Source organism: Somniosus microcephalus, chromosome 18, assembly GCF_052327205.1.
Source record: "Somniosus microcephalus isolate GS21.2 chromosome 18, FLI_Smic_1.0, whole genome shotgun sequence".
Taxonomy (NCBI): domain Eukaryota; kingdom Metazoa; phylum Chordata; class Chondrichthyes; order Squaliformes; family Somniosidae; genus Somniosus; species Somniosus microcephalus.
The window spans coordinates 26,748,234-26,772,278 of record NC_141004.1 but is presented as its reverse complement, the minus strand read 5'-3'; the positions used below and the strand labels follow the sequence as shown (position 1 = coordinate 26,772,278).

Here is a 24,045-nt window from a genome sequence, read left to right as displayed (position 1 = left end):
TGCACTGTTCCAATGAAGCTCAACGTAAGCTCGAGGAACAGCACCTCATCTTTCGATTAAGCACTTTACAGCCTTCTGGACTCAACATTGAGTTCAACAATTTCAGACCATAACCTCTGCCCTATCATCATTTTTTTCCCTCTCTCACATGGTAGCTGTCGATCACTCTGCCATTGCCATTTACACTTCATCTAGAGTCATCTTTTGTTTCTTAACTTGTCCCATTACCATCTCCTTTTGCCTTGCACCGTCATCCCTTTTGTCTCTTAATCACTCCTGCCTTCCACCCTATCACAGACCTTCCCTTTTGTTCTTTCCTCCCCTCCCCCCTCTCCCTGCCCCTACACTTGCTTAAAAACTTGTTCCATCTCCAACTTTTTCCAGTTCTGACGAAGGGCCATCGACCTGAAACGTTAACTCTGTTTCTCTCTCCACAGATGCTGCCTGACCTGCTGAGTGTTTCCAGCATTTTCTGTTTTTATTTGACCCTGTGTCATTTTGTTCTGCTCTCACAATTTAACTTGAGTTATCTTAAATATTTACCTTTTTCATTCCCTTAACTTAGGCTGAAAAGCCTAAGTTTCTTCAGATCTTCCTCATAACTCACATTTGACTCTAATCTGCCTCCTGGCTCTGCACTGTTTCCATCGTTTGACTGTCTCCCTGCGACTCTGGGACCAGAACTGGACATTGTACTTAAGGTACAATCTGACCAGAACGCAATACAGTTTGATTAGGACTTTGACTTGGATTCTACTGCTTTGGCTATATATTTCAGCATAGTATTGGTTTTTGTTGATTGTTGCTCTGTAATCAGTTGGACCTGCTCAAGAGACCAACTCTGATTAAGCCTCGCAATGTGTTAACTTATGGGAGTTGCAACCTACTGAGCAATAGTTGAGAAACTTTGCCATGATAAACTTCCCCAAACCGGAAGATTGTGAAATGCAAACTCAAGTAACTGATCAAAATCCAGAACTGAGAAGTGTGAGAATGCTGGTCTTTACTTATGGGCAGAATATGGTTTTTAAGGCTCTATTGCTATTGACGTTTATATCAGGTAAGGCAATAAAGATTGTGGTGTTCTATGTAAATATAAATAAGCATTAAAGCAAATGGCCTACCACTTTGAAAACTTAAAGGAGAAAGTTTTCCTCATTGTTCAGCTTATAGTTTGTCTGTGTACGATTTGGTTGCCAATGAGAAAATCGGGAGGTTTTTTCCAAATTCACTTTTTTTTGTTTTTATAACTCAATATAAGCCAAGATGGCAAAATTAACTCTAGTGCTCTCTGTAAGAATACAATCTATACTTTGCCTAAAGATAGGGGATAACACCTCAGAAGACAGGAAAAGAACTAAAGAAACCCACTATTTGAGAGAAAATAATCCATATGTTTAATTTCTCTGAAGAGGTCTAGAGGACTGAAATGATCTTGGATTGGGATTGGAACTTATGACAGGGGTTCAATGTTTATCATACTAAGTAACACTTGTCAAAAATTCACTGACACATCTTTCTCTCTGTTGATTTGTGCTGTAATCCTGTCTTCAATCCACACACCAGCAGGTTCATGTACACTAAGAGGACCACCGGTGATCAATGGAACTCTGGCAGAATCAGTCACTGTGCAGTTACAATATGACCAAAAAGATGAAAGTTATACAAAAAGCTGGTGTAAAGTGATAGCCGGCTTGTGTATTAATATCACGGATACGGCTGGATACGTGAATAAGCTGTACGTGGGAAGAGTATCGATCACTGATGATAAAATTACCAGAATGATTTCTATAACTCTGCACCAACTAAAAAAGGAAGATGCAGGACAATACATCTGTGGAATACTTTTGTCTCGGCTGCAGTACGCAACATTCGTGGTAGAACTAAAAGTTTTAGAAGGTAAGGTGATATGTAAATGGCAACAGCAATCTGATCAAAAACATCAGACACGATCAAAGCCCATAAGGATTTATCTACTGTAAAGGATTTATCTACTCGCCATACAAATGCTTCATGCTGGCATGTAAATCTGGAGTAGGCAAAGGGCTCACTTTTTCTGTTCCTCTGAGCCCCCGTTTCAGCATAAAACCTGTCCTTGGTTTTGCCATATTAGTATCAGCTATGGGAAGGGGCGGGCGGGATAGATAGAGAGGGTGCCAAGCCATGAAGAGATTTAAACACAATGAGGATCATTTTAAATTTGAGGCAAAGCAATAGGATACAGTTCTCACACTACAGGTACAGCAGTTAAATCTGATTTAACCTAATTTTTACTGATCTGGGTTAACTCCACAGATACCAAGATTCAGTTGACATCTTTGCACCAATTAAAATAGTTAGAAATACCCAGCTATGGCCTGCATCTTAAATCTGGACCCGCACATAAAATGTTATATTGCTATTAATTTTAACTTAGATCTTATGGTTCCTTTGTAATTTGCCATAAAATATCTCTGAAAATCCACTTATCACAAGAAACAACAATGACTGGGACAAAAATAATTCAATCATATTAAATTTGAAATGGAAACCTGGTTGAATCCAATGGCATAAGTAGAAACTGCATTTTGAGTGGAGCGGTAGCAGTATTCATCAAAGATTACATTACAATACTACAACAACTACTTCCATTTATATAGCACTTTAAATGTAATAAAACATCCCAAGATGCTTCACAGAAGCGGCATGGAAACTTGAGCCAGGAAAGAAGAGATTAGGTGGGATGACCAAAAGCTTGTTGAAGAGATGGAGTTTGAGGGGATTTTAAAGAAGGATAGAAAGGCAGAGGGATCTAAGGATGGAATTCCAGAGAAAAGAACTCCTGCACTGTCACCTTAGCAATGCCCTAAGGATCCATCTTTTGCCCCTTTCTTTTCCTCATCTACATCCTGCCCCTTGGTGACTTCATCTGAATACATGGCATCAACTTCCACATGTATGATGATAATACTCAGCTATTCCTCGCCATCACCTCTCGCAGCTCCTCCACTGCCTCTGGCTGCTTGTCTGACATCTGATTGTTGATGAACTGCAATTTCATGCAGCTAAACATTGGAACGACAGAAGCCTTTGTCTTTGCCCCACCCTCACCCTGCCAACAATCATTGGCTCCCAGTCCCCCAGCACTTCAAATTTAAAATTCATACCCCTCTGTTTAAAGCTTGCACCCCCTACCTATCTCGGGAAAAGTTAGGAGACTTTTTTTACATAGAGGGCTGTTACGACATAAAATATCTCATCAGAAACAGCAATGGAAGCAGATTTCGTAATAGCTTTTAAAGAGGAAGTGATTAAGCACAGGATGAAACATGACACAGAAGGAGGCCATTTAGCCCACCCTACCTGTGCCAGTTAAATACGTGAAACCAAAAAAATCTAAAGGGCAGATAAGGAGGAAGGAATTGGGACCAAGTGGACGCCTCTTTCAGCAAGCAAGCATAGGCAGAATGGGTCAACCAGTCCCCGTCTAGACCATTGGCAGCCGTGCTTTCAGCTGCCGAGGCCCTAAGCTCTGAAATTCCCTCCCTAAACCTCTCCGCCCCTCTACCTCTCTCTCTCCCCCCTCCTTTAAGATGCTCCTTAAAACCTACCTCTTTGACCAAGCTTTTGGTCATCTGTCCTGATATCTCCTTCTGTGGCTCAATGTCAATTTGTTTTTACTGATGACGCTCCTGTGAGGCGCCTTGGGATGTTTTACTACATTAAAGGTGCTATATAAATGCAAGGTGTTGTTGCAAAACTCTATGATTCACACACAGTTGAGTGGACTCAGTGTCCAGTTTTTCATTCACTGATGCTGGTGCTGTTAAGTTAGAACCATAGGAGCAGGAGTCGGCCCTTCGAGCCTGCTCTGCCATTCAATATGATCATGGCTGATCCTCTATCTCAATACCATATTCCCGCTCTCTCCCCAAACCCCTTGACGCCTTTTGTGTCTATAAATCTATCTATCTCCTTCTTAAATATATTCAGTGACTTGGCCTCCACAGCCCTCTGGGGTAGAGAATTCCACAGGTTCACCACCCTCTGAGTGAAGAAATTTCTCCTCATCTCAGTCCTAAATGCCCTACCCCGTATCCTGAGACTGTGACCCCTCGTTCTAGACCCCCCAGCCAGGGGAAAACATCCTCCCTGCATCCAGTCTGTCCAGCCCTGTCAGAATTTTATACATTTCAATGAGAAAAGTTGAACCTAGCCATACTGTGGAGCTGATTAGGGGCTGTCCGCAGAGCTTGACATTTGTGGGGCTGCCAGAAATACAGAAAATGCATTAATAATTCTGCAAGACAGTTTTTAAGCAAAAGCTGTGATTACAAATGCAACATCGTTTTGCTAAACATTACATGGTTTTCTTGTGAAATGTATGGAGATAGCCTCACTCCAGTTTGAATGAGTAGTTGGAGTAACCAATCAGAATTCATGAGTTTTTAATGGTGCGTTTAGCATTTACATTGTAGCTACTACAGGAAACTTTCTGGTATCCGGCACGGACGGGACCGACGTGGTGCCGGTTCAGCAACAATTCCGGATAACCGAACGCTATAGTGAAAGATATGGACCTTAGAGCTCTGTATGAAGCAACAAACCCTGTTGCTTAGCAACAGCTTCAGAACAACATCCAGAAGTTGCAAGCGTCTCTGTAGCTTCGCAACAGCTGCAGCCAAACCCTTGCCTTCCTCAATTTGTTGCTGTGCAAGTAATAAAAGTTATAAAAGTCAGCTGAAACCGACTCCTGAATTTTGCTGGTTAACCGACATTTCCGGTTATTTAAGGGCTGGTTAATCGAAAGTTTCCTGTAGTATGAAACTGACAGGTGCGGTTTAGGATCCAGCCAGGCAGACTGGAGTCACATTGTCTAGCTCGTGCCTGGCTAGAATTGTAGCAATGGCGCTCGGAGAGAGTTCTGGTCATGTCTGGACTCAGCTAAACTTTAAGGCCTGGAGTTTACTCCGCATTTGCACCCAGGTACACCCGTAATCTGGACGCCAACAGATTCCGTGGCTTAAAAGATTGCTGAATTTTGGGCGCAAGTGCGTTACGTGCGTAACTACAATACGCCCCAAGCTCCTCGATCAAATCCTTCGTCCGAATGAAACTTTGCCAACAAAACTGGCCGCACCCCCAACTCTCATATAGTATCCACCAATTGCACTGGTCCGGGGTGTCTCTAAATATTGTGACAGGTTTTCAGGCACAGCAGGAAACTGTCATTTTTATAGTCTTTTTAATTGCTTTTAAAAAAAATTATCCTCACTGACACCTGCTCTGTATTTTCTGTTTCTTTTAATGCTTCTAAAAATTGAAAAGCTGCCCCGATTGCAGGTTTTCAAGCACGCTGTGCCCGATGTGTATGATTGATGGTTAAATGAATTGAAACTGGAATTTTAAGGCTCAAAGAAGAAATATACTGGTGTGGGGTTCAGCGTTCCCTTGACCCCGATTGTTTACGCTGATTTACACCCATTTTAAGTTCGGGCGTATTTTAATGAGATTGGGAGGATACTTGGGTGTAACTTGACATTGGAAAAATGGGCGTGAGATTGACCACATTTTCAGGTCTAACTTCCAGGTTGTGCCCAAGGAGAGAACTCCAAGCCTAAACGTTTAGAAAGAGGAGGATTTACCACTCTCTAAATACTTGGTCTGTTTACAAAGTGCTTGGGGGGTGGGGGGGGCAAATGGAGGGGGGATGTCAAACACTAAATTTGCAGTGAATAATGAAACTGGAAAATTACATAATTACCTTCACAACTGGATAGTTGAATGATTGAATGTCACTTTATCAATGAAGTATAGAGAAACAACATTCTTCAAATTGGACAGTTCTGGTAGTGAGCGGGATTGGAAATCTAATTGAATTTTTCAGTGATCATAGTTTCAAATGTATCATATAAGTGAATCATCAGTTACATGACATTCCGCGTTGATGACTGTATTTACTTCAACAGCTTCGCCGACAGTAGCACCAATGGGAACAAATCTTCCATCTGCACCAAGGTAGGCTTTGTGTGAGTTTAAATCGGCAGGTAAATTAACAACAAATAAAATAATACTAAGTCAACTTAGCCTTGTTACTACAATGTAAGAGAACAGAATTCCTGTTGCTTGAATCACATACAGTAACATATAAATTTCATTGTTTATTTGGTAAGTACTTACAATGTATCTAACAGGAGTAAAATAAACTGCACTCGTCATTACATTAGGCACTAAGTGATATCAGTGAGCTATAATGTAAAGGGTATTTTTCCAGTGTAGTATAAGAGCAGGAAATAAACAAAAAACTGCAGATGCTGAAACAAAAGCAGTAAATGTGGAAACAGCACCGTGGTCAGGCAGAATCTGTGGAGAGAACGGATAAAGTGATGTTTCAAATGACAGAACGGAAGGTTATTACAGATGAACAGCATTTTAAAAGAAACAGAACAAAGGGAAGCGAGTGCAGTCTCCTCTGCATTGGGGAGACCAAATGTGGATTAGGTTACCGTTCTGTCTGCAGGTGTGACCACAATGTTCCTGTTACTAATCCCATTCTGACTGCTGTCTTTGGCATTCTACAGTCTAGCAATGAAGCTCAATGCAAGTGCAAGGAACAACATCTCATATTTCTATGCAGCCCCCTGGCTGTAATATTGACTTTAATAACTGCAGGCGTTAACCATAACTTAAACTTTCTCTTTGGCAGAAAGTGCTGGCAATGGGGGGTGGATGTCCCTGTGTTTTGGCGTGGGGGGGGGAGGGGGAATGGGTAAGTGCTTGACGTGTGAACCCTCCATCAGAACACCGTGCTGGCGGGAAATCTGCTTTATTCTTCTCCTGAAGCCTACTCTGCTTTGTCAGTTTTTCGTACTTCCATTTCTACCTGTCTCATCCTCACCTCCTCAGTTATTCACATGTTTGTAGGAGTCTACGTACTCCTAGCAAAAAATACTGAACTCGGAGAGGTTCAACAGAAAAGGTTTAATTGTTGAGGCTGCATGCTGAACACAAAATGGAGTCAGAGACTACACAAAAGTACAACTCTCCTTCATCAGTGCACAGCTTCGACTGCTCCTCCCCCGCTCTGGGCTTAACTATGTTGCAGATCGAGTTTCTTAAAGGTGTGATCCTTCTTAAAGGCATGACGCCTGATTTATAGTCTACGGACCGGAAAGCGGATTGTGTCCGTTCTGTGATCGGTACGCCACACAGCTCCCCCCAGAATCCGCTAGTAGGGAGTGTACAAACCGGTGTGGCGGCTTGATGGCACGGCCGGAACAGCTCTTGGCGGTTGGTGTCGGGAGCGGGGCGGTCGGACGCGTCAGGCTCTTAGGCGGTCTGCCCCGCGGTGGGGGTTGGCCCACTTGAACGGGTTCATCGGGCTCTAGGTGCACCAGCTTGAGCCGGTCAACCGACACCTTGTCAGTTCTGCCGCCCACTTCGAGGAGGAAGAACTTGTTCCCCGTCTGGAGTACCTTGTAGGGTCTGTCGTATGGGGGCCGTAGAAGTCCTCGGTGGGCGTCATGGTGCACGAAAACAAATTTGGCCATGTGCAGGCTAGGTGGTACGCGGGTTGCTGGTTCGTCGTGCCGGCCGGTGGGTACCGGAGCGAACTATTGTGCTCGGTTGGCGAAAGCGCGGCGTTGCTGGTCAGCCGACCAGGGGGTCGTGGCGGTGGGCAGGAACTCTCCGGGTATGCGCGGCGGCTGGCCGTACACGAGTTCTGCCGCTGAGGCTTGCAGGTCTTCCTTGACCGTGGAGCGTAGGCCGAGTAGCACCCACGGGAGGCGGTCGATCCAAGCCTCGTCCTCGAGGCTGGCGCGGAGGGACGCCTTCATGGACCTGTGGAATCGCTCGCACAGTCCGTTGGCTTGGGGGTGGTAAGCCGTGGTGCGGTGAACGGCCACCCCGAGGTTTCGGGCGATGGCGGCCCACAGATCAGAGGTGAACTGCGAGCCTCTATCCGACGTCATGTCGGAGGGGACGCCGAACCGAGTGACCCAGGTACCGATGAACGCCCTCGCGATGTCGGCGGTGGTGGTGGACGTCAGTGGAATGGCCTCGGGCCAGCGGGTGGTACGGTCCACGATTGTCAGCAGGTGCGTGTGACCTTGTGATGGCGGCAGGGGGCCGACGAGGTCGATGTGGACGTGGTCGAACCTTCTTTCTGGCACGGTGAACTCCTCGAGTGGGGCTTTGACGTGTTGGTGGATTTTGGCACGCTGGCAAGCTATGCAGGATCTGGACCAGACGCGCACATCTTTGCGCAGGCCGCGCCAGACAAATCGGTTGGCCACCAGTCTAATGGACGTGCGGGTGCCGGGGTGTGAGAGGCCGTGGACGATGTCGAACACCCGTTTTCGTCAGGACGCCGGGACTACAGGGCGGGGTTGCGCCAAGGCGGTGTCGCATTTGACTGTGACGGCGGACGGGCCGCAGGCGACGTCGGTCAGTCGCAGCCCTGGGAGGGTTGTGGGCGCGGAGAGCAGATCGGGGTCGGTGCGTTGCTCCGCTGCCAGTTGAGCATAGTCCACTGCCAGGTGGGCGCCGTGGATGGCGGGGCGGGATAGGCAGTCAGCCACCATGTTGTCTCGACCGGAGACGTGCCGGATGTCCGTGGTGAATTCGGACGCCACGGCGAGCTGGCGTTGTTGCCTGGCTGACCACGGGTCCGCAGATTTCGCCATCGCGAATGTCAGGGGTTTGTGGTCGACAAACGCGGTGAAGGGGCGGCCCTCCAGAAGAAATCTAAAATGGAGGACTGCCAGGTACAGTGCGAGGAGCTCGCGGTCAAAGGCGCTGTATTTGGCCTCCGGGGGGCGCAGTTGGTGGCTGAAAAAGGCCAGCGGTTGCCAGGCCCCGTCGACCCACTGTTCATACACGGCGCCGACCACGTGGTCGGAGGCGTCCGTGGTGAGGGCCACCCTGGCGTTGGGCTGTGGGTGAGCGAGCATGGTGGCGTCGGCGAGCGCCTTTTTGGTCGAGTCGAAAGCGGTCAACATGTCCGCCGACCACTCGATCGCCATTCTGTCTTCCTTACCCCGGAGGGCTTCGTATAGGGGCCGCATGAGGGAGGCCGCTCCGGGAATGAAGCGGTTGTAAAAGTTGATCATCCCCAAGAACTCCTGGAGGCCTTTGATGGTGGTAGGCCGGGGGAACTGCTGGACGGCTTGTACCTTGGCGGGCAGGGGAGTGGCTCCGTCCTGCGTGATGTGGTGGCCGAGGAATTCGATCCTGCTGAGGCCGAATTGGCACTTGGCTGGGCTGATGATGAGCCCGTGCTCACTGAGCCGCTGGAACAGGGTGCGGAGGTGCTCGATGTGTTCATGCTTGGAGGAACTAGCTACCAGGATGTCATCCAGGTAGACAAAGAGGAACTTCAGGTCCCGGAGGACTGAGTCCATGAGCCGCTGGAAGGCCTGGGCCGCGTTTTTGAGGTCGAAGGGCATTCGGAGGAACTCGAATAGCCCAAAAGGGGTGATTATGGCCGTCTTGGGAACGTCCGTGGGGTGGACTGGCACCTGATGGTAACCGCGCACCAGGTCGACTTTGGAGAAGACTGAGCGGCCGGCCAGTCTAGCCGAGAAGTCTTGAATGTGCGGTATGGGGTACCGATCCGGCGTGGTGGCGTTGTTTAGGCGCCGGTAGTCCCCGCAGGGGCGTCATCCCCCATCGGGTTTGGTGACGATGTGGCGTGGGAAGGCCCAGGGGCTGTTGGAGCAGCGGATGATGCCGAGCTGTTCCACTGTGGTGAACTCGGCCCGCGCGATCTCCAGCTTGGCCGGGTCCAGCCTGCGGGCGTGGGCATACACCAGTGGGCCTGTGGTGGGGATGAAGTGTTCTACCCCGTGCTTACCAACCTTCGCGGAGAAGGTCGGGTTGGTGAGGGCTGGGAACTCAGCCAGGAGTGCTGAGTAGTCATCCGTTGAGCGGGCGCGGCACTGCCACGTCATTTCGGCGGGTTGAGGGGGGGGCCATGGCGCCCGGGACAGGTGACATGGTGTTCATGTCCACGAGGCGGCGCCGAGGCATGTCAACCAACAGGCCGTGGGCGCACAGGAAATCCGCACCGAGGAGCGGGGAGAGCACCTTGGCGGTGATAAACGCCCAGTGGTAGCGGCGGCCTGCGAGGTCGATGGTGACGGTGCGGGTGCTGTACGTCCGGATGTCGGTGCCGTTGGCGGCAGCCAGCGCAGGGCCGCGGCCGCCTTGCTGGATCTCGAGGGCGGACGCGGGGATGATGCTGCGCTGCGCGCCCGTGTCGCATAGGAAACGGCGTCCGGAGGTGCTGTCCGTAACGTACAGCAGCGCACCTGCTTGCCCCACGGCCATCGTGTAGGCCGGTGTGGGGGCGGTTGGAAACGTGCAGGGATGGCTGCAGCGGCGTGCCCGTGCGCCGAACCGGGTATGGAAGTAGCAGTAGCCCTGGGTCGGAGGGCTTGGGGGACGTGGGGGCCTGGGGGGCCTCGTGGCCGAGCTGTGTGGCCGCGCGATAGAGGGTGGAGCGCACGCCGACGCTGCGGAGGCCAGGTCGGGGGTGACGGTGTGGTTGGAGCTGGCGGACAGGAGCTTATCGGCTTCGTCGGCCAGGGCCTCGAGGTCCGTGAGGCTGGACGCCACGATCGCCGGGCGGATGCTGGGAGGTAGTTGGCGGATAAAGAGCGTGCGGAAGAGGGAGCCGGGCGGTTTCTCGTCGGTCAGAGCAAGCATGTGTGAGAGCAAGTCTGACGGCGTGGAGTCACCGAGGCCTGGGAGGTCGAGGAGGTGGCAGTTGCGCACGAATTGGGAGGCTGTGAATTTTTTAATGAGCGCGGCCTTGAGATGTGCGTACTTGCCTTCCTCCGGAGGGTTTTGTAGTGTTGTCCAGACTTTCGTGATTGTGGAGCTGCCCAGGGAGGCAAGGAGGTAGTCGTACATTGTTGCGTCGGCGGTGATGCCGCGGAGTCGGAATTGCAATTTGGCTTGAAGGAACCAGGCGGTGGCCAGGTTCTCCCAGAACTCCGACAGCTTCACAGAAACTGCGTTTGTGTCAGCCATGGTTATGCTTAGGAGTCGTCCTGAGCGTCGGGGTCACCAATGTAGGAGTCTACGTACGCCTAGCAAAAAATACTGAACTCGGAGAGGTTCAACAGAAAAGGTTTAATTGTTGAGGCTGCATGCTGAACACAAAATGGAGTCAGAGACTACACAAAAGTACAACTCTCCTTCATCAGTGCACAGCTTCGACTGCTCCTCCCCCGCTCTGGGCTTAACTATGTTGCAGATCGAGTTTCTTAAAGGTGTGATCCTTCTTAAAGGCATGACGCCTGATTTATAGTCTACGGACCGGAAAGCGGATTGTGTCCGTTCTGTGATCGGTACGCCACATGTTCTCTGTATCTTGTAAATATCTTTAGCTTCTTTGATTTCTCTCTTTGTGCCTCCTATTGCCTCATGCTAATATCACTCCTCTTTTTTAATTATCATCTGTTTTCTACTTAAGCACTTTACAGCTCATTCTGTCATGTGCATGCATGTATGTGTGTTTTTTTCCTTCCCCTTTGTTTGGTTCTTCTTTAAATGCCGTTCATTTGTAATATCCTCCAATGCTGATGTAGGGTCCACACCTGCAACATTGGCTTGAGCAGGAAGTAAATCCTCGAGAAAAAGCTTCTTAGTGACGAAGAAAATCTCGACTGCAACATTTTTTGCAGAATTTGCCGTATCTTCTGATAATATCACCAAGAATATTTCATTACAATAGCATGTGTTATTAACTGCCAAAGTAATTTTATTTCACCTGGCACTTCAAGGCCATCCCCCAAAATGGTACTCGCAAAGTCTGCTCTAATCTTCGTAAGTCTTTTGGAACAGTTTCAAAATATGATCTAGATTTTGAAACTGTTCAAGCATATTCTGATAAACTTCATGAATGTTTGAATACTGGATGTAACTCAAGACCAAACTGGTCCATGGAGTTTCTTCAAAGAAGGTTTTGTCCTTGACACCAATTGGTAGAAAGGTGCAACCTTCACAGTGTTGTTTAAGATCAATTTTTTTTACTCTTGCTTGTTTTCACACTGCAGTCTCAAGTTTATTTTTAGTGAAACTAAGTTTGTGCCGTATTTATATACTGTAATTTGGAAATGCCTTTTATAAATAAACCATCAATCTTACTTTTTAATTTGCAGTCCTCCTAAGCCAATGGAATGGAACTTTGTCTTCTCAGTTGTGGTCCTGTATCTGTCCTTGAAACTTCTTGCTGCTATCATTATGTTCGGGGTGTTATTGAACAAACACAGAGGCAATGGTGAGTAACAGTCACTGGATAGCAAATATGCAATCATTTACTGATTTTAAAACATGCAATAGAAGTATATTAACATAAACGGCTGAATGAAGTGCTTCTGCAAAGTGCAAGCTGAAGTATATCATAAACAGTCAAGCAATGTGAAATTTCAGATGGTTTAGTGCAATTTTGTTTTCAATTTTCTCTCCTTTTCTCCGAAAGGCACTGACTCTTGCTGTGTATAGTCCATGGAAGCTGTTCACTACCTCGCCCAAGTGGCCAATTTTAGCATCCCATGTTGCGATCTGCCAACTCAACACTGACTTAGGACTTCCTAGTCCTTATGACTTAGTACTACTCTGGCCAGTGTCTCTACCCACCATCAGAGAGCTACGCAAATTAGTTTAAAACTGCTGAGATTAATAAAAGCGAATCTGCTTTTACTTTGTAACTCATTTAACTGCTTAATTCCTTTAAGGGGAAACTGCAAAAAGTGATTGAAAAAAATTGGCCCATATCTATCAGGTAAGAATATAAATCAATAGATTACCTTCTGCGAGTAAGTGCCCATTTATTGTGTTTGAAATCTTATATTACAAATTCTCCCCACAAGTGTAATAAATTGTGAATGAGAGATGATCAATTGCATTGCCGCAGAGTCACTGCTCTTCAGGTGCAATTCTGACAAAAGGTCATCGACCTGAAACGTTAACTCTGTTTCTCTCTCCACAGATGCTGCCTGACCTGCTGAGTGGTTCCAGCATTTTCTGTTGTTATTTAAGCATTGTTCTACACTAGTTTTGCAGCATTCCTGATTTTTCAAATTACCCTGGATCCATTTCATCCTTTGACTCATCCGACGCTTCAACAAAAAACTTTTTTTCTTCCTTTCTGATGTCAAGGATCGCAAGCTTCATCAACTCTTGGACACCAACGCCCCTCCAGAACCTTCTTCCCCGTTACTTTCCTCTGATCCCATCCCTTCTTCCAATCTCACCCCCTGCCGTGTTTTCACTACCCCCTCTGACCTTCCCCTCTCTGACCCCGAACGATCAGTCCTCAGCAAAAGCCTGAGCTTCATCCCCTTACGCCCCCATCTGAATGAATTTCGAGCTCGGCACGACGCTGAGCTCTTCTTCCGTCACCTTCGTCTCCGTGCCCACTTCTCTGGCCAGGAGTCTTCCACCCGCACGGCTGACCCTTTCTCCCGCTTTCTAAATTCTCGCTCTAATTGGACCCCTCCCTCTGGCCTCTTACCCTCTCTAGGTCTTTTCATTACTAACTGCCGACGTGACATCGGCCGTCTCCATTTCTCTGCTCCCCTCTCTCACTCCAACCTACCTCCCTCTGAACTTGCAGCACTCCGTTCTCTCCGATCCAACCCTAACATTATCATTAAACCTGCTGATAAGGGTGGTGCTGTTGTTGTTTGGTGAACCGACCTCTACCGTGCGGAAGCTGAATGCCAACTCTCCAACACCTCCTCCTACCTCCGCCTGGACCATGACCCCACTAGCAAACATCAAGCCATTGTTTCCAAGTGTGTCACTGACCTCATCTCCTCTGGAGATCTTCCCTCCATGGCCGCCAACCTCATAGTCCCCCAACCCTGCACAGCCCGCTTCTACCTCCTTCCCAAGAGCCACAAACAGGACTGCCCTGGTAGACCCATCGTTTCAGCCTGTTCTTGCCCCACGGAACTTATCTCTTCCTATCTCGACTCTATTTTTTCTCCCCTTGTCCAGTCTCTTCCCACCTACATTCGCGACTCTTCCGATGCCCTCCGTCACTTTAACAGTTTCCAGTTTCCTGGCCCCAACCGTCTCCTTTTCACCATGGACGTCCAATCCCTCCACACCTCCACCCCCCACCAGGACGGCCTTCGGGCGCTCTGTTTCTTCCTTGAACAGAGGCCCAACCAGTCCCCATCCACCACCACCCTCCTCCGCCTGGCTGAACTTGTTCTCACATTGAACAACTTCTCCTTTGACTCCATTCACTTCCTCCAAATTAAAGGTGTTGCTATGGGAAACCGCATGTGCCCTAGCTATGCCTGCCTGTTCATGGGATATGTGGAACATTCTTTGTTCCAGTCCTACTCAGGTCCCCTCCCTCACCTCTTTTTCCGGTACATCGATGACTGTATTGGTGCTGTTTCCTGCTCTCGCCCTGAACTAGATAAGTTCATTCACTTTACTTCCAATTTCCACCCTTCCCTCACCTTCACATGGTCCAACTCCGACTCTTCCCTTCCCTTCCTTGACTTCTCCGTCTCCATTTCTGGCGATCGGCTTTCGACAAACATCCACTACAAGCCCACCGACGTCCACAGCTACCTGGACTACACTTCCTCCCACCCCGCTTCCTGTAAGGACTCTATTCCATTCTCCCAGTTTCTCTGTCTCCGCCGCGTCTGTTCTGACGATGCCACCTTCCATACCAGTGCTTCCGACATGTCTTCCTTTTCCCTCAACCGAGGATTCCCCTCTACTGTGGTTGACATGGCCCTTGACCGTGTCCGTTCTATTTCCCGCACTTCTGCTCTCACCCCTTCCCCTCCCTCCCAGAACCATGATAGGGTTCCCCTTGTCCTCACCTTTCACCCCACCAGCCTCCACATTCAACGGATCATCCTCCGCCATTTCCGCCACCTCCAACGTGATCCCACCACCAAACACATCTCCCCTCGCCTCTCCTTTCAGCATTCCGAAGGGACCGCTCCCTCCGCGACACCCTGGTCCACTCCTCAATCACCCCCAACAGCCCTTCTCCTTCACCTGGCTCCTTCCCGTGCAAACGCAGGAGATGCAACACATGCCCTTTTACCTCCTCCCTTCCCACTGTCCAGGGCCCCAAACACCCCTTCCAGGTGAAACAGCGATTTACTTGTACTTCTTGCAATTTAATATACTGTATTCGCTGCTCACGATGCGGTCTCCTCTACATTGGGGAGACCAAACGCAGATTGGGCGACCGCTTTGCGGAACACCTCCGTTCAGTCCGTAAGGGTGATCCTGAGCTTCCGGTCGCCTGTCACTTTAATTCACCGCTTCACTCCCACTCTGATCTCTCTGTCCTCGGCCTATTACATTGTTCTAATGAAGCTCAACGTAAGCTCGAGGAACAGCACCTCATCTTTCGATTAGGCACTTTGCAGTCTGCCGGACTCAACGTAGAGTTCAACAATTTCAGATAATTATCCCTGCCCCCATTTTTCATGCAGTATGATTTTGCCATTCCCATTTGCAACATTTTCACAGTATGTTCTTTCAATTCCTTCCTCCCCTCCTAAACCTCCCCCCCCCCCCCCCCCCCTGTCTCTGCACCTGCTTAATATCTGTTACATTTCCGGCTTTTTCCAGTTCTGATGAAGGGTCCCAGACCTGAAACGTTAACTGTTTCTCTCTCCACGGATGCTGCCTGGCCTGCTGAGTATTTCCAGCATTGTCTGTTGTTATTGCTATAATAACATATGCTTAGGGTTTATAAGCTTGTAATCAACTGTTTAAAAGAAATCCTGGTCCTCTTGTGTAATGCTCTGCACTTTCAATTGCAATATCATAATCAGTAAAATTAGCTTTGGGCCTATTCAGAATTTTTTTAAACATTTGTTCATGGGATGTAGACGTCGCTGGCAAGGCCAGCATTTATTGCTCATCCCTAATTGCCCTTGAGAAGGTGGTGGTGAGCCGCCTTCTTGAACCACTGCGGTCCGTGTGGTGAAGGTACTCCCACAGTGCTGTTAGGGAGTGAGTTCCAGGATTTTGACCCAGTGACGATGAAGGAACGGCGATAGGTTTCCAAGTCAGGTTGGTGTGTGACCTGGAGGTGATGGTGCTCCCATGCGCTTGCTGCCCTTGTCCTTCTAGGTGGCAGAGGTCATGGGTTTGGGAGGTGCTGTCGAATAAACCTTGGCGAGTTGCTGCAGTGCATCTTGTAGATGGTACATACTGCAGTCACGGTACGCCGGTGGTGGAGGGAGTGAATATTTAAGGTGGTGGATGGGGTGCCAATCAAGCGGGTTGCTTTGCCCTGGATGGTTTTGAGCTTGTTGAGTGTTGTTGGAGCTGCACTCATCCAGGCAAGTGGAGAGTATTTCATCACACTTCTTACTTGTGCCTTGTAGATGGTGGAAAGGCTTTGGGGAGTCAGGAGGTGAGACACTTGCTGCAGAATACCTCGCCTCTGACCTGCTCTTGTTGTCACAGTATTCAGAAATTACAATTAATTGTATTCCAAGGCTGACGGTCTTTAGTTCGGCTATCATTTTTACAATGCCTTGCTGCCCAACTGGACATATTAATAGTTCAAAAATAGACTACAGCCCAAACACAAATGATTACCTTACATCAGCACTGTTTGTGGAAAAAAAGTGTGTTAATTTTACAACCCAATATCCCTCTGTTCAGTTGGATCAACTTCAGTGTGTGAATCGCACCTGAACTCAGGGCTGTGGCACTGATGCAATGCAATTGATCATTTGGAGATCGATATGTGTGTCGATACTGTCCTCGGTTTCTGTTACATCTGGGTTAGAGTTTTTTCCAAAGGCTTTCTGAACAGAACAGTATGCATGGAAAGTTCTGACAGGGCTCCTTAACTCACTGGTAAAGATTGTAATATTTGCTCAAGCAGCTAACGTTTTTAATCAACTGCTAAATGAGGGCAATGTATCCAGAAAGCAGAGTTTAGTGAACCACGTGATCCTCTGTCCTGCATTTTAAAGAGATTTCTCTCCTTTTCGATACTCCTTTCGTTGCTAACTGACTCTTGTTGGGCTACAGTTTAGTGCCTCCATACTTTCCAACTCTTAGCTTTTCAATCCATTTATCAGATTGTCAGTGTTTCACAAGAAAAGTCCGTATTGCTCGTGGAACTTGGAGCGTGTCAATATTAACAATAGGAACAGTTGGAAAGCCTGTCTGGTTTCCAATCAGATCATGCCAGAAGAACCAATGACTCTGATATTACTTTCTCTCACTGTTGGTTGTGCAGGAAGTTTAGGTGTCAGCTGTGGCTCAGTGGTAGCACTCTCGCCTCTGAGTCAGAAGGTCACGAGTTCGTTGTCCCACTCCAGAGACTTGATGACATAATCCAGGCTGACACTCCAATGCTAGAAATTAACGTTGACATTAATAGCAGCTCAATGCATTCATACCACATTATTTTAGCAGAGTGTTAATTTGTTAAGAGGAGATTTGATAGAGGTGTAAATTGGATGCAATATTTCCAAATTCGCTGACGACACTAAACTAGGAGGAGGGGTGGGCTCTGATGAGGATGTCAGGAGGCTACAGTGCGATTTGGACAGGTTGGGGGAATGGGCGGATACGTGGCAGATGCACTATAATGTGGATAAATGCGAGGTTATCCACTTTGGGGGTAAAAACAGGAGGGTAGATTATTATCTAAATGGCAATAGATTGGGAGATGGGGAAGTGCAGAGGGACCTGGGTGTTCTTGTGCACCAGTCACTGAAGGAGAGCATGCAGGTGCAACAGGCGATTAAGAAGGCAAATGGTATGTTGGCCTTCATATCAAGGGGGTTCGAGTATAGGAATAGGGATACCTTACTACAGCTGTACAAGGTGCTGGTGAGACCGCATCTGGAGTATTGTGTACAGTTTTGGTCGCCCCATCTGCGGAAGGATGTTCTTGCCATGGAAAGAGTGCAACGGCGATTCACCAGGCTGATACCTGGAATGGCGGGAATGACCTACGAAGAGAGATTAAATAGTTTGGGCTTGTACTCACTGGAGTTTAGAAGATTGAGAGGGGATCTCATCGAAACATATAAAATTATGGCAGGCCTGGACAGGCTGAATTCAGAGAGAATGTTTCCAATGGCCGGGGAGCACAGAACCAGGGGCCACAGTCTAAAAATAGCGGGCAAATCATTTAAAACAGAGATGAGGAAGAATTTCTTCACTCAAAGAGTGGTGAGCCTGTGGAATTCCCTGCCACAGAGGGCTGTGAAGGCTAATTCAATAAATATTTTCAAGAGAGAATTGGATATATTTCTGAAGGCTAAGGGGATTAAGGGTTACGGAGAAAAGGCGGGGACGGGGTACTGAACTGGTAAGATCAGCTATGATCTCAGACGAAGATCAGCCATGATCTCATTGAATGGCGGAGCAGGCTCGAAGGGCCGAATGGCCTACTCCTGTTCCTATCTCTATGTTTCTATGTTTAAACGGTTTAGATAGAGTAAATAAATAGAAACTGTTTTGAATGGCTGAAGGGTCAATAACCAGAGGGCACAGATTTAAGGTGATTGGCAAAAGGACCAGAGGCAACATGAGGAAAAATGTCTCTACGCAACGAGTGGTTAGGATTGGGAATGCACTGCCTGATAGAGTGGTGGATACAGATTCAACAGTAGCCTTCAAAAGGGAATTGGATAAATACTTGAAGAAGAAAAAATTGCAGGGATATGGAGAAAGAGCAGGGGAGTGGGACTAACTGGATTGCTCCTCGAAAGAGCTGGCGCAGACTCGATGGGCCGAATGGCCTCCATCTGAGCTGTATTATTCTATGATTCTGTGGTTTATTTTACCGTTACTATGCAACCAGTGGTTTAGTGCACTTTAGTCTTTTTGCCCTGTAAATGAGAATGATGGAATGTTGAGAAAACCGGCAGCTTAGGTTCTGACGAGCCTGTGTTGCACTTTCAGTCCAACATGTTGCCTTCATGTGTCATAAGGCCCATATTCTGGACTGTTTCTGAGCTATCGGCTCTTTTGAAGATGTTGGTCAGCATTTTCTAGTTTTCTAGATTGGCATGAATGTTACCCCCATCCAGCAGACTGTTCATATCATACATTTCTTATGATCCATTTGCTTGCGATGTGTGGAAGAGTCAGTCTTTGACTGCTGTATGACAAGGAACAGTTCCTAATTTAAAATGGACCGATGATTAAAAACACCAATGGCGGAAAATATTTCACCTTCAGGGAGAAAATAACCTGGAGGATTTAAAAAGTCCGCTCCTACCTACTCCCTGTGTTTAGACTTCAGTACTCGAGACCTGTTGTGTGAGTAGAAGCTCTCGACCCATTCTAGAAAACAAATTATCGTCATTGTTCTACTAGGAAGGGAGGCGATAACTATTGGTTCCCTGAACACACAATACAAGTTGTTCAGGTAGTGATAGCCATGAGGGATAACAACTTTTGCTGCTCTATTATCTGAATCACCTTTTCTAAAATGCTCCCTTTCTGCTGCCGCCTCACATTACTACATTTCTGCTTCCTCTGGGTGGGGTGGGTAAGAATCCCTGGATCACAGGCCTTTGCTACAGCCGGCATCAGTGCTGATCCCTGATTATCCGGTGAAAGGGGCATCAGATTTGCTTCCCTTGAAATTTACACCCACACGAGCAGTAAATAACGGCAGCTGTGATTGGTTGGTTGTAAATATTCAAAATCAGAAATTAGCAAACACTTTTGGGTGCCGTGTGATTCTTAACATCACAACGTATAAAGAAAACAAACGTTATAGCTTTAACATTGATTGTGAATTGCTGCTATCCCGATTGTAAATTGTGGCAATACATCACCAGCGAATTTTTTTTTTCCAGAGGGACTGAAGTGCCTGCTATAAACATCGCTGTGCGACACTTTAATCAAAGCTGAAATGGCAAACACCTTGTATTCTTGTGCAGCATGTTTCCAAATATCACTCCCCATCTTATCCATGGACCTTTTGATTCAGAAGCAGTAGACTATTGTACAGTTGAATGCATTGGTTTTCTAATCCAGGAGTGTTCCACCAGCATCTTGTGAGCCACATGCGACTCTGTGGGCTGAAATGCAATTCTAGCTGTGCTGTCCATTTACACAGTCCGATGTGAGGGGCATCCGAAAAAAACCAAGCTGTTCTTTTTACCGTCAACTGAAATAGATTTTACGTGAGTATTTTAAGCGCCTCAATTTTAAAATTTTCATCCTTGTTTTCAAATCCGTCCATTGCCTCGCCCCTCCCAATCTCTGTAACCTCCTCCAGCCCTACAACCCTCCGAGATCTCTGTTCTCCTCCAATTCTGGCCTCTTGCGTGTCCACAATTTCAATCGCTCCGCCATTGGCGGCCGCGCCTTCAGCTGCTGAGGACCTAAGCTCTGGAATTCCCTCCCTAAACCTCTCCGCCCCTCTCTCCTCCTTTAAGACGCTCCTTAAAACCTACCTCTTCAACCAAGCTGTTGGTTACCTGCCCTAATCTCTCTTCATGTAGCTCAGTGTCAAATTTTATTTGATAATACTCCTGTGAAGCACCTTGGGACGTTTTACTACGTTAAAGGCGCTATATAAATGTAAGTTGTATGTATCCCCCATGTTGACGTTCGATTAGGTAGCTTTTTAAATAGAGTTTACTGTTGTGTTATTTGCAATATTTTTACTCCAGAGGGCCATCTCCCTGGTTGCAGTAAGTGTGCGTGAACTGTTTGTAGGTTGTAGCAAAGCAAACCTTTTGCTTCATGGGTGTCTGGGGAACACCATCAATTGAAAATTACATTTTTTTTTTTAGGAGAAGGAATGGATGAGAAACTAAAAAAAGTAGAAGTTCTGAAATATGATGAGAGTAACCAAAATATGCATTGGCTTTCTTTCAGCAAAATTAAGTGTCTGCTTGGAATAATCAGACTTAACTGATCCCAGTCCATTCTCATGACAATAGGTCGATCATGAGTGAGGGTAAAGTTTGGTAACTGGAGTTCTTGCATTAGAAATGTTTTAGTTCATATTTATGCTGTAAGATAAAGTATGCTTGTGGACTCAACTTTTATTTATCTAATTATAGCCTGAATGCATCACCACATGAGGGAGGGGCTTGGGCTGCCGCACACACTTAGCTCTGAAGCAATCAGTTGGCCTGGAGCTTGGTAAAGGATTATATGTGGAGCAGTATCGCTCCTCCTGATACAAGCACAGACCTTTGGTGCAAATTACATAGGATATACAGCACAGAAACAGGCCATTCGTCCCAACCAGTCCATGCCGGCGTTTATGCTCCACTCGAGCCTCTTCCCGTCTTTCCTCATCTAACTCTATCAGCGTAACCCTCTATCCCCTTCTCCCGCATATGCTTGTCCAGCCTCCCCTTAAATGCATCCATACTATTCGCTTCAACCACTCCCTGTGGTAGCGAGTTCCACATTCTCACCACTCTTTGGGTAAAGAAGTTCCTTCTGAATTCCCTATTGGATTTCTGGGTGACTATCTTATATTGGTGTGGAGATGCCGGAGTTGGACTGGGGTGGACAAATGTAAGAAGTCACACAACACCAGGTTATAGTCCAACAGCTTTATTTGAAATCACAAGCTTTCGGAGCGCTGTTCCTTCTTCAGGTGAAGTGGAGAAATGCATAAATTCTCTACACAGATGCGGCCGGACCTGCTGTGATTTCCAGCCAAAAAAAATGTTTTTTGTCTGTTTTTTTGTTTTTCATACAGACCCCAGCATCTGCAATATTTGACCCCTTGTGACCCCACCTCATTGTTCTTTGATGTAATGTTTCCCTGACTGACCTGTTTGGACACCATTCACACCTTTGACTGCTGTGATTATCTCTCTGCCGAGGTGTGATAAATGGCAGTTGGAAAGGTTACCTGTAAACATCTGACATGATTCTCTGACTATATAAGCTGTGTCTTTATGCATTTCTCCACTTCACCTGAAGAAGGAGCAGCGCTCCGAAAGCTTGTGATTTCAAATAAAGCTGTTGGACTATAACCTGGTGTTGTGTGACTTCTTACATTTATCTTATATTGATGGCCTCTAGTTATGCTCTTCCCCACAAGTGGAAACATTCTCTCTGTATCCACTCTATCAAAACCTTTCATAATTTCAAATGCAGCAGAAAGAAAACCGTTCCCTACAGGGTAGGTGCCACTCAGCTTTAGGAGACTAGGCTTTAAGGGGACAGACCCACTGTTGGTAATTGTGTGAAACAGAAGGAATATAGGAGAGTGGATTGGAGAAAGAAGGAAGAAAAGGACCAATGAGAAAGAGGAGAAAATGAAAATTAGGGAACGAGAGAAACAAGGCAAGAGGAAGAAAAAGGAACTAGTGGACAGGGAATGAGGGAAAGAAGGGGAAAAAGAGAATGGGAGAGAAGAAAGAAAGACTTGCATTTATATAGCACCTTTCACAAACTCAAGATGTTCCAAAGTGTTTTACAGCCAATGAAGTACTTTTGAAGTGTAGTCACTGTTGTAATCAGGAGGAAAACTCTCCACTGGCTGGAATCTAGCGCAAAGGAAGATAGTTGTAGTTGTTGGAGGTCAATCACCTCAGCCCCAGGACATCGCTGCAGGAGTTCCTCAGGGCAGTGTCCTAGGCCCAACCATCTTCAGCTGCTTCATCAATGACCTTCCCTCCATCATAAGGCCAGAAGTGGGGATGTTGGCTGATGACTGCACAGTGTTCAGTTCCATTCGCAACTCCTCAGATAATGAAGCAGTCCGTGCCCACATGCAGCAAGATCTGGACAACATTCAAGCTTGGGCTGATAGGTGGCAAGTAACATTCGCGCCACACTAGTGCCAGGCAATGACCATCTCCAACAAGAGAAAGTCTAACCACCTCCTCTTCACATTCAATGGCATTACCATCATCATATCCCCCACTATCAACATCCTGGGGTCACCATTGACCAGAAACTTAACTGGACCAGCCACATAAATACTGTGGCAACAAGAGCAGGTCAGAGGCTGGGTATTCTGCAGCGAGTGACTCACCTCCTGACTCCCCAAAGCCTTTCCACATGACACAAGTCAGGAGTGTGATGGAATACTTTCCACTTGCCTGGATGAGTGCAGCTCGAACAACACTCAAGAAGCTCGACACCATCCAGGACAAAGCAGCCCGCTTGATTGGCACCCAATCCACCACCTTAAACATTCACTCCCTCCACCACTGGTGCACTGTGTCTGCAGTGTGTACCATCTACAAGACGCACTGCAGCAGCTCGCCAAGGCTTCTTAGACAGCACCTCCCAAACCCGCGACCGCTTCCACCTAGAAGGACAAGGACAGCAGGTGCATGGGAACTCCACCATAAGAACATAAGAAATAGAAGCAGGAGTAGGCCATTCGGCCTCATGACACTTCAAAGCCATCCTGTTTATCTTGGAAAGCCTGTTGCTCCAAGATACAAAGAAGGTTGACTGTTAACCTTTAATTCCCCAAGATGTCCAACATGCAACTCTCCCGGATGCCCAACAGGTATGAGCAGCAATAAAACAGAATGAGAGGGGTGAGGTACCAGACAAGGGACAGAGCATAGGAGAGAGAAAAAGAGAATGAGAGAGACACGTAGTGGGCTAATGAGAGAAACATAGATGGATTGTGAGAGAGAGGTGAAAGCTAGGAATAAGATAGGGAGAGAAGGAATGTGCATATATGTGTGTGAGAGAGAACGAATGAGAGTGCAAACCAGCGCATAGTTAGAAACAAACCATCTCAAAGTTCATAAGTTCTGAGTTTCAAAGTTCCCTGCATGATATAGATGTATTCACAGTGAGAATATGAGTAAGCACACAAGTGTGTATATTTAAACTGCATGGCTCTTTGCTGGTTTACATTTTCCCAGCTCTCGGACTATGAAGGTTGGCCACCCCTGGCTCTAGCTTGTCGACAGTGGATGTTACAGACATTATATTGTAGATGCGATGAATATACAAATGTTAACTGTGGAAGAACTTGTCCTTGTTCTTTATATATTTCTTTGTAAACCTGTGTGCTCTGTTAATTTGACTGCTTGTAAATTGTGTTAAATGATGCAGCTACCTATCCAGTAT

The 24,045-nt window shown here is 47.1% G+C and overlaps 1 protein-coding gene across 1 annotated transcript; it reads left to right on the top strand.

Moving 5' to 3' along the window:
- Positions 1-1,020: 1,020 nt before the first annotated feature.
- On the top strand, positions 1,021-12,748 carry LOC147105157 (CMRF35-like molecule 8). Its single transcript, XM_086011754.1, has 5 exons — positions 1,021-1,060; positions 1,567-1,899; positions 5,949-5,997; positions 12,150-12,268; positions 12,726-12,748. Exons 1-5 carry the CDS (start codon positions 1,021-1,023, stop codon positions 12,746-12,748), a joined length of 564 nt encoding a protein of 187 aa, XP_085867880.1.
- The last annotated feature ends 11,297 nt before the right edge of the window (positions 12,749-24,045 follow it).